The sequence below is a fragment of the Hemiscyllium ocellatum genome, chromosome 2, assembly GCF_020745735.1.
Source record: "Hemiscyllium ocellatum isolate sHemOce1 chromosome 2, sHemOce1.pat.X.cur, whole genome shotgun sequence".
In the NCBI taxonomy this organism is placed as follows: Eukaryota; Metazoa; Chordata; class Chondrichthyes; order Orectolobiformes; family Hemiscylliidae; genus Hemiscyllium; species Hemiscyllium ocellatum.
Window position 1 is genome coordinate 78,605,121 of NC_083402.1, and position 14,910 is coordinate 78,620,030.

Sequence of the window (14,910 nt, forward strand, 5' to 3'; positions counted from 1 at the left end):
CAAGTTTGACATTCACTGGTGGTGTGGAGAGAGTTTCGTTAATGGTATTGTCTGGTGACTATGGAGGCTGGGGAAGGTGTCCTCTATGGCTTTGGGGTATAGAGAGTCCTGGCCTAGTGAAAGCATCTGCACAGATGTAGGAATATTCTCTTCAACCTGACCTGCTCCAAGTAATGGGATCTCTGTGGAGGGGAGTTTGGGGCAGGGCATCTCTGTAACGTCCTGAGATAAAACCCCTGGATGCCCGTCTGTCGCTCCTCCTCATTTTCAGAGCCAGTTGTCTCCTTCAGAAGAAAGGATGCCTAGAGTGAGGCCAAAGTGCTTATCCTGTGTCACGGTGACATTAATACTGAGCAGCCCAGATGATAACAAAGGAGTGCAGGTTCAAGCGTTTATACAGCAGAATGTTCTGATGGATCTGGATCTTCAAGGCAAACACTGTCAGTCTTTCCATGATTAAGTCCTTGCATGCCAAAGCCATCACATTAAATAGAAGATGGATGGAGTGCTCCATCTTTTGCTCCAGTTTAATGATGGTCTGCAACATCCCTGTCTCATGTCCCCTTGCTTATCTCTGCAAGATGAACTTGTAAAGCTTATGACTTTGTACATGGCTAGATCTTCCTCATGGGATTCAATAAGTGCCTGCTTTCAAATAATATTAATATGCCAGAGAGCTTGGCTGCTGCTTCTTCCAGCAGATATGAACATGTTCCTTTATTTTCTAGTTTATTAAGAAAAAATTTACTATTAACTATTTCTTTATTTTTCTAACTATTCTCTGAAAGTAATGCTTAGCATTTTAACTGTTTCTCTTACTATTTTGTACCTAAGTTCTTTTTTGTATCTAAGTACCTTTATATCTAAGATGGCACTCTGTATGGTCACATTATGCACTTTTCACTGTACTCCTGTACTTCTGTATTTGAGTGCATGTGATAATAAAGTCTGAATCTAAATCTGAATCTAAATCTAAATCTAAATCTGAAACTAAATCTAAATCTAAATCTGAATCTAAATCTAAACCTGAATTTAAATCTAAATGTCACTGATGTGTTCTCCATGCTGTGTCCAAAGTATAATTTATTAAAAGTAACTACCATGTTGATACTCTTGTGCTGATCAAGAGTGCAGATAAACACCTTACTGGTGGCTCCCTTGAGATGTCATCAGCTTCATCAAACAGTCTCGGGGGCCTGTTCCATTTTGTTGTCTGTTGACAGCAGATGTAATAAAGAGAGAATTAATTGATGAAGATGTGCAAACACAATGTATGTGAGTGTGTGAGAGTGGCTGTACTTCTGAGAAGATCCAGAACGCAGTCTTCCTCACTGGCTTTGCCATTCCAATCTCTCAACTGGCGTGGAACAATTTTGGGTCCTCACCTACCAGTTGGGTCACATCTTCTTCAAAAGATGGCATGGAGATGTAGATCAGGAACCCATCTGCCAATCCTGGTCCTTCTCTTTTTTCCTGCGTGCCAGCATGTCTTGCAATGAGTGTGATGGAATATGTACATGAGAACTTGATGAGCCCGAAGTCCTGCTAGGTGGTGATCCCTCCCAGTAATTGAATGGGAAATACAGTACCCAGGAAATCTTAGAAGATTGTCAGTTTAAGTTGGATGTGAGCCTTCGTTCACATCATTCGTCATATGTGGTGAGGTTAGCTCATCAATTTAACAAATAATTACAATGGTGGAGGTAGATTAATGGATAGCCCTTTGAAATTAAGGCTGCAATGCAAAGATAATGGTGCTTAGCCTTGTGGGGCACAGGAAATCATTCATTTCCTTCCTGCACTGAATCCTGGTGTATCAATGCAACTGAGAGGTGGCACTGACTTCTGACAGGATTTGAGAACAGGATGCCTGGATCTGATGAAAGGGCTTCTTTTGCCCTTCAGGTTTTGGACAGCCTAAAGCAGAACCGTGATTAAAACGCAGAACCATCTAATGAGGCTTGGCAGACATCTCTGTGGAACATGGGTACGGAAGGAAGACCAATGCCTGACCTGGTTTGCAACATATGAAGGGGTGCCTGGGTGGCCTTTAAAAAGTTACCAGAACCTTTAACCCTGAAAGGTGCACGCAGAGGCAAGAACGGTTGCTTACCAGCCACATATGATTCGCGGTTTAATTTAGCAAAAAAAATTGTTTGCATGCAAAACAATTCAAGTTCGAATTAGCTTTATTGTCACATGTACTCACACGAGTACAGTGAAAAGTTTACAAGTTGCCATTACACACCTTCTCAGGTACCAAGATGTGTAGGTACAGATTTGTAAGTACTGGAAGAAGTGAGCTAAAGAATGAATGATCACCCCAGAAATCTAGCCATGGATCATGGCCCGCTGCAATGCCATCTAAGAGATCTACTGCCACACATTAACTCCAAAATAATTTTAAACACCTTATGTATAATCATTTCATATTGCTCAATGATTTGCTGTCTCGTGTATTGATCAGTTCAGAAGGGTTCATGTTTATTGATTTGACTGAATTCAATATAGTTTCTGCAATGCAAATTACATTTGCAGAGATCTTGTCAGTAAGTTGACAGAACAGTGACAATGACTATTCTTTCCTATTGCTCTTCCTGCAGATTGATATCGTCATGGCATTGTTGGGAATGTTTGTTCCTCCACTGTTTGAAACCATTGCTACTCTGGAAAATTATCATCCCCGCATTGCACTGAAGTGGCAGCTTTGGCGAATGTTTGCTCTTTTTCTCGGTAACTTGTATACATTCCTGCTGGCTCTTATCGATCAAGTCAATGCACAGGTGAACTATTATCTTTGTTACTTTGCTATATCCTTTGCTTTATTTTTGATTCAAAGTGACTTTGCACTGGTTAACCATGGCTTCAATTTCCAATAGCAGTCTTCACTGTGACTGACAGGACAGGAGATGAGGCAATGATGGGCAGAAATGATGAGATAGGAAACCTTATTTGCTAACAAGCCTTAGCTGATAAGTATTATTTGGATATTGGCAGTAATAATGTTTATATAGCAGATGGAACAACTGTACATCTGACCCTCACTGATGTAGACACTTAGCTGTATTGGTTGCTATGTAAGTGTGATATGTTTTTAAATACAATGGTAGAGTACTGGAGGATGCAGACAATGGATTTTTCAAGTTGATAATCACTCTGGTGTGATGCCTGTTGTGTAGTTTCACATATGGAATGATATAGTGCTAAACATCAACAAAATGGTCCTGGGCTTGATGTTGCAACATGCCTTAAGTATTGAAGCATCTATATGTACTCAATAAACAAGTCCCCTGTAAAGCGCATCATTAATGTAATGAATGCATGCCCAACTTCCCTGGCTGATATTTCACGTGATCCATATTGCTGCCTGAAGTAAGCAGATACCATAAAAGATGACAGCAGCTGTTACACATCAAAGCCACAAATAGAGTCCTGGTTTCAAAAGCAGTATAAAAAGTTAACAATTCCATGGAATTCTTGCATGCGATGCATGAATATGATTGAATTTTTCTCTTTGCTAATTTTTTTTGTTTTCAACCACTTTATAAAAAGGGAAAGTGAGAGAAGGCTAAACAGGGATATAAAAACAGGTTGTAAGAACATTCTGAACTGAACTGTAGAGAAGTGTCTTCATTCAGATTGTTTTGAATCTTTGAAATTGTCTAGCATATGAGCATATGATGTAGGAACAGAAATAAACAATTTCCCCTTGAGAATGTACTCTGACATAATTTAACTCAGAGGAGTGCACTGATAATCATGTCCCACTGTTCCTGAAGAAAGGTTATACATGAAACATCAACTTCTCCACCTCCTGATGCTGCCTGGCTTACTGTGTTCTTCCAGTCTCCTGCTTGTTCACAGTTCCACAAGCTGTCACAAAACGTTTAAAATCCTAATGAGACCACTAAAGTGACCAATTTGTTTTGTCTGACTGCTATGCAGGACTAAAGCCATTCAGACCAGGCTTTGTCATTAACAGAAAATAATTCAAATGGCTGTAACACACTTAACTTTAACACATGGCAAAGAAAAGCAGGATTAATAATCTATTACTATGTAAATTAAACTATATACCTTTAAAATCGAAACACTAATTCCAAATAAAACAGACAAAAGACAGACAGTTTCACACAGATATTATTGGTGGAAAAATATAGACCATGAGCAGAATTCAGATCAGAAGTCCACATCACAAGGGTATGTTAAATTATCTTTCATAGTTTCCTTGAGTTTTTTCAATAATGTCTGTAAAACAATGGTTGCCTTTCACTTTAGTGGTTGATCTGGTGAACCTAGACCTTTCCTTGCATTAGAATTCTTTCCTTTAAGTTTACTTGCTTTTTCTGGCTTTTTACTCAAAAGGGAAGAGAGAGCAATGTCTTCAGTTTGCCAGCTCTGGTGGTCTCTGGCTGTTCTGCACATACAGGTCTATAAGAAATTGCAGCTCAATCAACCTGTCAAGACCATTTAGATTTTATAAACTTCAACTACGTCTAACTCTTCTAAGCTTCAATGGAAACAACACCATCCCATACAATCTCATAAGATATCCCATTTATTCCAGGTATCAATCTAATCAACCTCCTTTGAACTGACTCCAACACATTTACAACTTCCTTCAAATAAAGAGGGAAACAAAACTACTTATTTTTGACATATAATCTCACTAATGCCTTTTGTAACTGAAGCATAATATTCTTACTTGTAGGTTCAATTCCCCTCATCGTAAAGGATGAACCCTTTTAGCCTTCTTGATTACTTGCTGTAGCTGCATACTAACATTTTGTGATTCAGACATTAGTACACCTAAATCTCTCTGCACCTTGGAACTCTGTTTTCCATTTAAGTGAAACACTGCTTTTTTTAGTCTTTCTAACGAAATGATGAGGTCTACTTGAATTAGGCTGCAATGATGGAACTTTCACAGCTTTTTAAAGCTCACTGGCGATCTCCAAGTGAGTCTGCATGTTAGCACTTCCACAGGGTCACAACAAGTATTTTCAATTGTATGGCCAGCCTTTGATCTTTCAAAGACAAGGACACTTAGCCTCTGGAGCATTTTTGATGATCAAATGAAATACATCCCCAGTTGCTGTAGACATCCACTTCCATAAACCTTGATGTAGAGTCCACACCTTAGATGCGATTAAGAGAAGACAAATTTTCTTTCAGCCTCCATTCAGAACATCCCATCTGGCTATTTTCCCCTTGACCCAACCCCAGTGCAGAAATAGAACGGCTGGAAGTGAGAAAGCGGTGTCACTGGGAGGATGTGAGTTATAATGCCACAGGCTCATCAATGGCCTTGTAAGGTCTTGGAAGGTCAGTGTTGAGCAGCACCCAGAAGGTAAGGCTCTAACCCTGTACAAAGCAACATGGGCAAGAACTCAGCAGGCTACATACCCAAAAGAGCAAGTACTTAGTCGCATCAGACATATTGGTACCCTCACAGTTTAGGTGAGAGGAAAGCATGACTCAGGAAGGCAAAGCTCCTGTCAAGTTATACTAAAGGAGCTAAAAGAGGGTAGACCACTCATGCATTATACTCTGCTTATCCTGCTGCAGTTGCACATGTTGGTACATGCTCAATAACTGGGAAATGCTGTAGAAAGGAAGTGGAGTTCTGGGTTTGCTCCAGTGCAAGGCCATCCAGGATGTAGTGTTGGATGTGGTGGAGCAGAGCTTCCTGTGCCAGCCTCTGATGTCCACAGGAAGTAACCAGCCTGAGCCCCTTACAGGATCCCAATCTCAACTCATAATAAATCTAAGCGTCTCAGCATTAGAAGTGCAGGTTCAGCAGCTAAGTGTGATTGTCCATTATGTTTTAAATGAATTGCCCAATGCTCAGATAGCTTTCTACTGCATGCATGCCAGTTTCATCCTAACATCAACCAGGGACTAAATGTTCCTCTTACCTGCCAATTAAAAAGTTAAAATGAAGATCTAATGAAGCTTTTTAAAAGGCTCTGCAAACGGCTGTGGAGACATTCCAATGAAGGTATAGCAGGTTCCAAACACACCCACCTACCATCCCATTGAATTGCATTCTGATGGCCAGGGAATTCAGTGCTGGCCTCCAGGAAAAGGTTTCCGTAACATGGTTGGAGTCATTCCTTTTCTGTCCCTACTGGCAATTGAAAATCTGGCCCAAGTATGTGGTTCACGTCTCTGCCATTTCCTTGCTTTCTAGCACAATTTACCCTGCTTTTGCCCACAGTTCGATAGAAAGATTTATGATCTGTCTTTATATTCCTCACTTTATATTTTCTCTCTCTTTATTTGTTTCTTTAGTGAGTTTGCTCAATCCTCATGTTTGCTACTTTTTCAGATCTTTTTACAGACCTATTCACAGTCATAGAGTCATCCAGCACAGCAACATACCCTTCGGTCCAACCAGTCCATGCTGAACATAATCCCAAACTAAACTCGTCTCACTTGCTTGCTCCTGGCCCATATTCCAAACCTTTTTGATTCAGGTACTGATCCAAATGTCTTTTAAACATTGTAATTGTACCAACATCAACCACTTCCTTAGAAAATTCATTCCAAATGCAATCGACTCTCTGTGTAAAAACAATTGCCCCTCATGTTTTTTGTAAAACTCTCTTCGCTCACCTTAAAAGTGTGACGCCTAATCTTGAAATCCCTCATCCTAGGGATAAGACAAATGACATTAACTCTATCTATACCTGTCTTTCTTTTATAAACTTCTATCAGCTCACCTCTCAAACTCCTACACTCTGGTGAGAAAAATCACAGCCTATCCAACCTTTCTTTGTAACTTAAATCTTCCATACCCAGCAACATCCTGGAAGTCTCTTTTGAACCCTCTCCAGCTTAATAGCATTCTTCCCATAACTGACAACCAGAACTGGACACAGAAGAGGCCTCACTAATGTTGTCTAATTCCTCTAATCAAATACAATAACATTTTCATTATTCAATATTCCACTGACCTGAATGGTTGACAAACCAGGAACTTCAATATCCCCTTTAAGCATCATGTTACTGACATAAAATACTGGTGCTGTTGGTCTGAAGTGATTGTAAAAGAACTGGCTAAAGGTTTGCAATACTATTCCCTCATAGAACTAGTCAAAGATGGAAGGATCTCAGAAAATCTCTGTAAGTTGCAGCATGAGGCAAGATATGTTTTAGTTTGATTTCTGTTGCTGTTACAAATTGGTTAACCTATGTTTTTGATGAACTGGTGCATCCAGATTCTGGTGTGCTCTGGAGAATGCGAAAGTAGACACACAGGAGAAAGCCATTCTCAATTGTAAAGAACCTGTAATATGAACAGCTTTGAGGGCCTCTAAACACAATGTAATGAGGGTTTATGCATGAGAAGTTTGTCTGTATTTGCTGGGACCAGGTGAGTCTGTTTTGCGTCCAATCAAGTTTAAGTGAACCTATTCCCATTGGTGATTAACCATGAAACTGTTTCATACATGCATCAATGTGTTTGCATTCACCCCTGCATTAACATAAACCATCTGTGTGTGTCTGGTGTCCAGCCTTGTTTCTCAGATTGCATAGAAACGTTTTAAACTGTAAACTGCTGAGGAAAGGAAATTAAATCTATAATAAGGCAATCAAATTAACTCTACACTCTCCTAAACCCTGACAATTTTCCAACAAAAATGTTGGCAACATTCAATCATGTTAGGGGCTGCCAGATATTCCAAGATGTGGGATAGGTTTTCAGCCCTATTACTTGGTCACATCCCAAAATTATTCATTACCCTGAAACCTGGGTTGGAGCAAGGCTGAACCCAAGTGGCAGGCAAAAGTTGTTACAGCTGAGCTCGAGATCGAAGTACATTGTTTGCTAAACAAATGCCTTAAAATGTAGATAAATACGTAAATAACGGCAATGTACTGTGGTTGCTGGAAATCTGAAATAAAGCTGGAAACTATTGCAGATGCTTAACCAAAACTCTTTGGAAGAAGAATCATATTAGATTTGATTCTGTCTCTCTATCTACGGATGCTGCCTGAGCTGCTGAGTTTCTCCAGAACCTCTATTATTATTGCTACAGATATGAATTCAAACTCTTAAAGTGTTTTTTTTTGGCTTTATTCAGTTGGCAGAGGAAGAAAGTATAAAGAATAAGACTTTAGCCGTGATGAATTCCTTCAATTTTACTAATTCAACCTCTGAAAGCATTCCTGTAATAGATCCTGCAGATTTTCCCAGGGGACCTTGCTGGGAAACAGGTGTTGGATTGGTAAGATATTTGAACCCATACTGTGGAAATGGTTTCTACAATTTTCTGCTTTATTGCATTTAGGTTATTTTCACATCATAGCTCAAGATGCATCCTTGTATCACTGAACGTTCATTGGGTTTCAATGTGTTGTAATGGGCTTAGTTTAATTTCCCGCATCCTTGTGGGAGTGGTGGTAGTTAGATGGTAGAGGGGTTATATAGTGAGATGGGAAGGAATAGGTTGGTAATCCAGTCACCTTTCTGACTCTCCAAGATAATCTCAGTGTGGGAAATCTTTAGCCAACAGCATGTTGGGGTTTAGGGAATGTTGTAATTTAAATTCAGATCAACCTCCCATGATCTGGATTGATTCTCCTGCTTCACAAAGGAAGCTGCTGCCAGGAAGTGACACCCTTGTGGAAGATCCTACTGTCCTTTCAACAAATATCCTCTTTGCCAGGCATGCCTGCCTGACCTAACTAAGGCCTTCTGACTTGCTGTATTCCGAGGCTCCACGGCTACTCCTTCTCCCAGGTCCACTGCAGTACTGACAGCAGCCATCATGTGTGGTGGAGCTGCTGATACCAAAGATCTGTGTTTCCTGGTTAATCAGCAGTTCTTGGGAGTAGGACATCCCTCCTACTGGACTTGAGAAAGCTGGCGCCAACCAGACAGCTAATTGATTGGCTTTTAATTGTGTTAGGGTGTTTAGGTATGGTGTTGGCAATGTTGCCATTGGTGATGGACCACCACCCTGCCATTTACCTCAACCTCATGTATTTAGCTCATTATTATTTGGTTAATTCATGACTTGTTAATAGGAAGGAAGGTATACACTTTTTTCTTCAATCACAATTTTGTTTAGATAAAATGTTGCTGAAAAGTTAAAGCTTAATATCATTGAAATTGCTGATAATTGCATTCTTTGCTGCTTAACGTGACCTTTAATTTGCAGGAATTTACAAAGCTTACAGTCTCTGATATTCTCGTAACATATGGCAGTATATTGGTTGGGGATTTTCTACGTGCTCTCTTTGTCAGATTTATTAACTATTGCTGGTGCTGGGATCTGGAGTATGGATTTGTGAGTACATTTTATGAAAATAAACATATTGAATATGATATGCATACAGCTGTTGCTTCACCTCTATTAACATTGCTGCATTTACCCTTTAAACTTTAGCCTTCATACACTGAGTTTGACATCAGTGGAAATGTTTTAGGACTTATCTTCAATCAGGGAATGATATGGTAAGAAATCTTTTTTGTTACAACTGTACAATTCATTCTAATTTCAGTGGCACCCATGAGACCACATCTTAAATTCATGTGTGAAGCTTTGGTCTTCTTATTTAAGCGAGGATGTAAATGTATTGGAGGTAGTTCAGAGGAGGTCCACTAGATTGATACCTGAAATGAGTGGGTTGTCTTATGAGGATGTTGGACAGGCTGAATGATTTTGACAAGGTGGATGTTGAAGGGATATTTCCTCTTGTGGGTCAATCCAGAACTAAATTTGGGGGACTCCGTTTCAGCACAGAGATGCAGAGAATTCTTTTCTCTCAGAGTAGGGGTGAGACTTTGGAACTCTCTGTCCCAGAAGGCAATAGGAATGGCATCATTGAACATTTTGAAGGCAGAACAGGAGACAATCTCATTAGCCAATGGGATCAAGGGTTATTGGGTAATAACACAAACAGGTCAGCCTGGATCTTAGCAATGGCAGAGCAGGCTCAAGGCACTAACTGGTCTATTTCTGCTTCTATTTCAAAAGATTGAATGCTGCAATAAGGCTGTCTAGTATTGCTCAATGGAACCACTAAATATACCACTCTAAATCCTTTGAACAGGTGTGGTGGTAGAAATCAACTTAAAAATAAATATACTTAAGTGAAAGCACATGCAGCCATTTTATGTTCGGGATGCATCCATTGTATCTTTTTTGCAAGAATAGTCAACTGAACAAAAGAAGATTTCAAAGACTCTAATGGCATCCAATATCCTTTACAAAACAATTGCAGGTCAGGACAATTTTCAGATCTTCACTGATTTCCATAGTGTTCATCTGTAAACTCTTTCCACAAGCAACAAATTAACAGGCCATCTCTGGGCCCATTGTCTGGATTCCGAGGCTGCAGGCCATCTGTGAGCCAATAGCATCGGAAACAATATAGTCTCACTATCAGGGATGGCTGCTGCCAGAGCTGGCTGGGAATGGCAAGGGAGACTTGACCTTGATCTGCCCTCTGAAGAACATAGAACATTACAGCGCAGTACAGACCCTCCGGCCTTGATGTTGTGCCGACCTGTCATACTAATCTGAAGCCCATCCCACCTACACTATTCCACGTACGTCCGTATGCCTGTCCAATGACAACTTAAATGCACTTAAACGTGTCGAATCTACTACCGTTGCGGGTAAAGCGTTCCTTATTCTTGCTACTCTCTGAGTAAAGAAACTACCTCTGACATCTGTCTTATACTTATCTCCCCTCACTTTAAAGTTGTGTCCCCGCGTGTTTGCCATCCCCATACTTGGAAAAAGGCTCTTTCTGTCCACCCTATGTAACCCTTTGATTATCTTGTATGTCTTTATTAATTCACCTCTCAACCTTCTCTCTAACGAGAACAGACTCAAGGCCCTCAGCCTTTCCTCACAAGACATTCCTTTCTTACCAGGCAACATCCTAGTAAATCTCCTCTGCACCCTTTCCAAAGCTTCCATATCCTTCTTATAATGCGGTGACCAGAACTGTACACAATACTCCAAGTGTGGCCGTACCAGAGCTTTGTACAGCTGCAGTATAACCTCCTGGTTCCAGAACTCAATCTTTCTATTAATAAAGGCCAAAACACTGTATGCCTTCTTAACAACCCTGTCAGTCTGGGTGGCAACTTTCAGGGATCTGTGTACATGGACACCGAGATCTCTCTGCTCATCTGCACTCCCAAGAATCTTACCATTAGCCAGTACTTTGCATTCCAATTACTCTGTCCAAAGTGTATCACCTCACACTTGTCCACATTAAACTCCATTTGCCACCTCTCAGCCCAGCTCTGCATCCTATCTATGTCTCTCTGCAACCTACTACATCCTTCGTCACTATCCACAACTCCACCAACCTTAGTGTCGTCCGCAAATTTACTAACCCACCCTTCTAAGCCCTCATCCAGATCATTTATAAAAATGACGAAGAGCAGTGGACCCAACACCCACCCTTGCGGTACGCCGCTAGTAACTGGAAACCAAGATGAACATGTTCCGTCAACTACAACCCTGTTTTCTTTCAGCAAGCCAATTACTGATCCAAACTGCTATGTCTCCCACAATCCCATTCCTCCGCATTTTGTATAATATCCTACTGTGGGGAACCTTACCAAACGGCCTTGCTGAAATCCATATACACCACATCGACCTGTTTACTCTCATCTATCTGTTTGGCCACTTTGTCAAAAAACTTAATAAGATTCATTAGGCACAACCTTACCCTTCACCAAACTGTGCTGACTATCCCTGATCAGATTATTTTTTTCTAGATGGTTATAAATCCTATCTCTTATAACATTTTCCAACACTTTACCAACAACTGAAGTGAGACTCACATGTCTGTAATTATCAAGGTTGTCTCTACTACCCTTTTTGAACAAGGGAACCACATTTGGTATCCTCCAGTCCTCAGGCACTATTCCTGTATTCAGCTCTACTTTCAATGCACTTCCTAGTTAAGAAGTACTTAAAAATAAATGGTGGTCACAGCTGTCAGGTCACCCCTGTGTAGGGGCAGCTCCTCCATAAGATGGTCTATGGAAGCAGCTGTTGCTAACTGTTAACTTGGAGGCAGGAACCTGTCATCCCACTGACCAGGCACTAAGCTTATTGAATTTCCACTGAAACACTCTCACGCTCACACTCAAACCTATCCTGCATGACCTCTGCTTGAATTGATGACCCATTCGCTGAGGAAGATTATGTAAGGCAAGGTACCAGATGTTTGATTGTTTTAAACAGAATTGTCCTTTATTAATGATGTCGCACAAGGTTACTTTACCTGTATTTTCCTCTATTAAAATTATTGTTCTTGAATGTACAAGGACTGACACCGATTAATTGACCATTCAGCTCTATTTTCAATGCACTTCCTAATATCCTTAACATACTTTACAGGTATTTATGTATTTAGATTAGATTCCCTACAGTGTGGAAACAGGCCCTTCGGCCCAACAAGTCCACACCAACCCTCCGAAGAGTAACCCACCCAGTCCCATTTCCCTCTGACTAATGCACCTAACACTATGGGCAATTTAGCATGGCCAATTCAAATAGCCTGCACATCTTTGGATTGTGGGAGGAAAGCGGAGCACCCGGAGGAAACCCACACATACACAGGGAGAATGTGCAAACTCCACACAGGCAGTCACCTGAGTCTAGAATTGAACCTGAGACCCTGGTACTGTGAGGCAGCAGTGCTAACCACTGAGCCATTGTGTTTTATATTTATATACTCCCTCTCTGAAAGAGCCAAATCTAGTTTTTGTTTCTAAGCTCAACTTTCAGCCTTTTGGCTCAGCATAAGAATACGTTGAATTGCTCTCTTAGGGAAAGGACTTGACTTTATGATTATCTGGAAGAAATGAACTAGGACACCAATGGATTAGTATGGTCTAAGTAATATGGTCCTGCTGAGAATTCAATGTAATCTATATTATCTACTTGTAGTACCAGTTGAATCTCTTATTGTTACAGAAGGCTGTATCTTATTATTTTATTTAAGTCCAAGTTACAAGTTGTTTTTCTTTGGAGGAATTTTTGCCACAAAGTTATCTTGCTGTACCTTACCAAATTCACCTCATTAACTAGCTACCCTATCCCTATGATGCACCTCATGTCCGATTTCCACTTTGCTAAGCACTTTCCTTAGAGCAACTAGCCACTCCCAGAATTCACCAGCACCATCTGTAAAAGCCATTGGTGCACCCGGACATGCTCCTTTAGTCCGGAGCTGTCATGCTTGATTGCTGACATTTCCTCCAGACAGGGGAAATCAGCATCACTCTCCTGGAGATCCTGCTGGAAAAGGGACTTCCTCTTCTCTTAGGACAAGCAGTGGAGGCCATGACACCAGACCATGCCAGCCTCGCCTGGGGTTCCCACTCGGGTCACTAAAGTCTCAGCTGTCTGGAGGAATACACAGCAATGTAGGAAGAAGGTTAAAACTTCTTTTCACTCTACCATTGTAAGTGCCACATCTTCTGTCTGATAGCTCACACTTACTCTATATTTGCTACTGTAAATGCTTCTCCCATGTCTCTACCATTCTCATTACTGCCTGCAACATCTTCCCTTACTTGCTGCTGTCCATCCCAACTCCCAACACCACTCACCCTATGCCCCTGTACTGTCTAATCATTTGCTCAGGACACCTCCCCACTTACTTCAATAGCAATAGCTGTGTCATCTCCTCTCAGCTTCATTAATATCTGCCTGTCTCTCATTCCAGGCAGAAAACAAACCCCCAATAGGGCAGTACAATTTAACATGGGTGGTGGGCTGCCTGATGTTCCTTCCGTATCCTGACTCTGACTGCCCCGAGTGTTTGACTGGCTGTTTCCAGGCCTCTAGGCTAGTATCAAAGGTTGGCATCACCTTACTGTTCCAGGAGCTCCTGAACAAAGGCCATCCTCCTTTACTTGACTGACAACTGCTGGCAACCATGACAAGTTTCCTTCCTTTGCATCTGTGCTAAACAAGACAGAAGTTATATAAACCTTGTATCTCTGGCTAAAGGGGTCTAAGCACAAGGAGGCAATGTCAAACAATCGAATACAGAGATGCTGTAAACATCTAGGTAGGGTCAAGTGAGTCAGCGAGATGATAACAAGAAAAGAGATAGTCCATTCTGTGAGGTATCTACACGTTTCTGAGTGTACAGTGTCTTAGCTACAGCGTTGCAATGTTAGTTGCCAGTGCAGTCCGAGGTGCAGTCTTGAAATGCAGAAACGCTTGAAGCAGTCCATGTTCAAACGCAACAATATCTGGACAATATCTCAGTTTGAGCTTGCAAGTGGCAAGCAGCAGTCAAGCCATACAAATGCCAGGCTATGACCATCACCAATAAGAGACAGTCTAACTACTACCCGTTGACATTCAATGGTGTTACCATCACAAAATCTCCCAATATCAATACCTTGGGCATTACTGTTGACCAGAAACTCAACTGGATTCACCGCATAAACACAGTGGCAGCAAGAGCAGGTCAGAAGCTAGAAATAGGCTAAGTGAGTAACTCACCTCAGACTCCCCAAAGCCTGGGCACCATGTCAAGGCACATGTCAGGGGTGTGATGAAATACTCCCCACCTGCCTGGATGGGTGCAAGTCCAACAACACTTAAAAAGCTTTACGTCATTCAGGAGAAAGCAGCCTGCTTAATTGACACTACATCCACAAACTCCCTCCACCACCAATGCTCGGTAGTAGCAATATATACTGTCTATAATATACACTGCAGAATTTCACCAATGATCCTCAGATAGCAACTTCCAATTCCATGATCACTTCCATCTAGAAGGACAAGGTCAACAGATATGTGGGAACGCCATCACCTTCAGGTTCCCCGCCAAGCCATTCTTCATCCTGACTTGGAACTATATCACCGTTCCTTCGCTATCCCTGGGTCAAGATCCTGGAATTCTCTG

General features: G+C 41.2%; 1 protein-coding gene across 1 annotated transcript in view; it reads left to right on the forward strand.

Annotated features, from left to right (window-relative positions):
• LOC132825892 (transmembrane channel-like protein 2-A) overlaps positions 1–14,910 on the forward strand; it is a 98,050-nt gene that overhangs the window by 46,512 nt on the left and 36,628 nt on the right. Inside the window, exons 11-14 of the mRNA XM_060841505.1 lie at positions 2,604–2,783; positions 8,091–8,234; positions 9,171–9,299; positions 9,399–9,466. Of these exons, the coding sequence (XP_060697488.1) occupies positions 2,604–2,783; positions 8,091–8,234; positions 9,171–9,299; positions 9,399–9,466 (521 nt within the window). The remainder of the gene's footprint in view (positions 1–2,603; positions 2,784–8,090; positions 8,235–9,170; positions 9,300–9,398; positions 9,467–14,910) is intronic.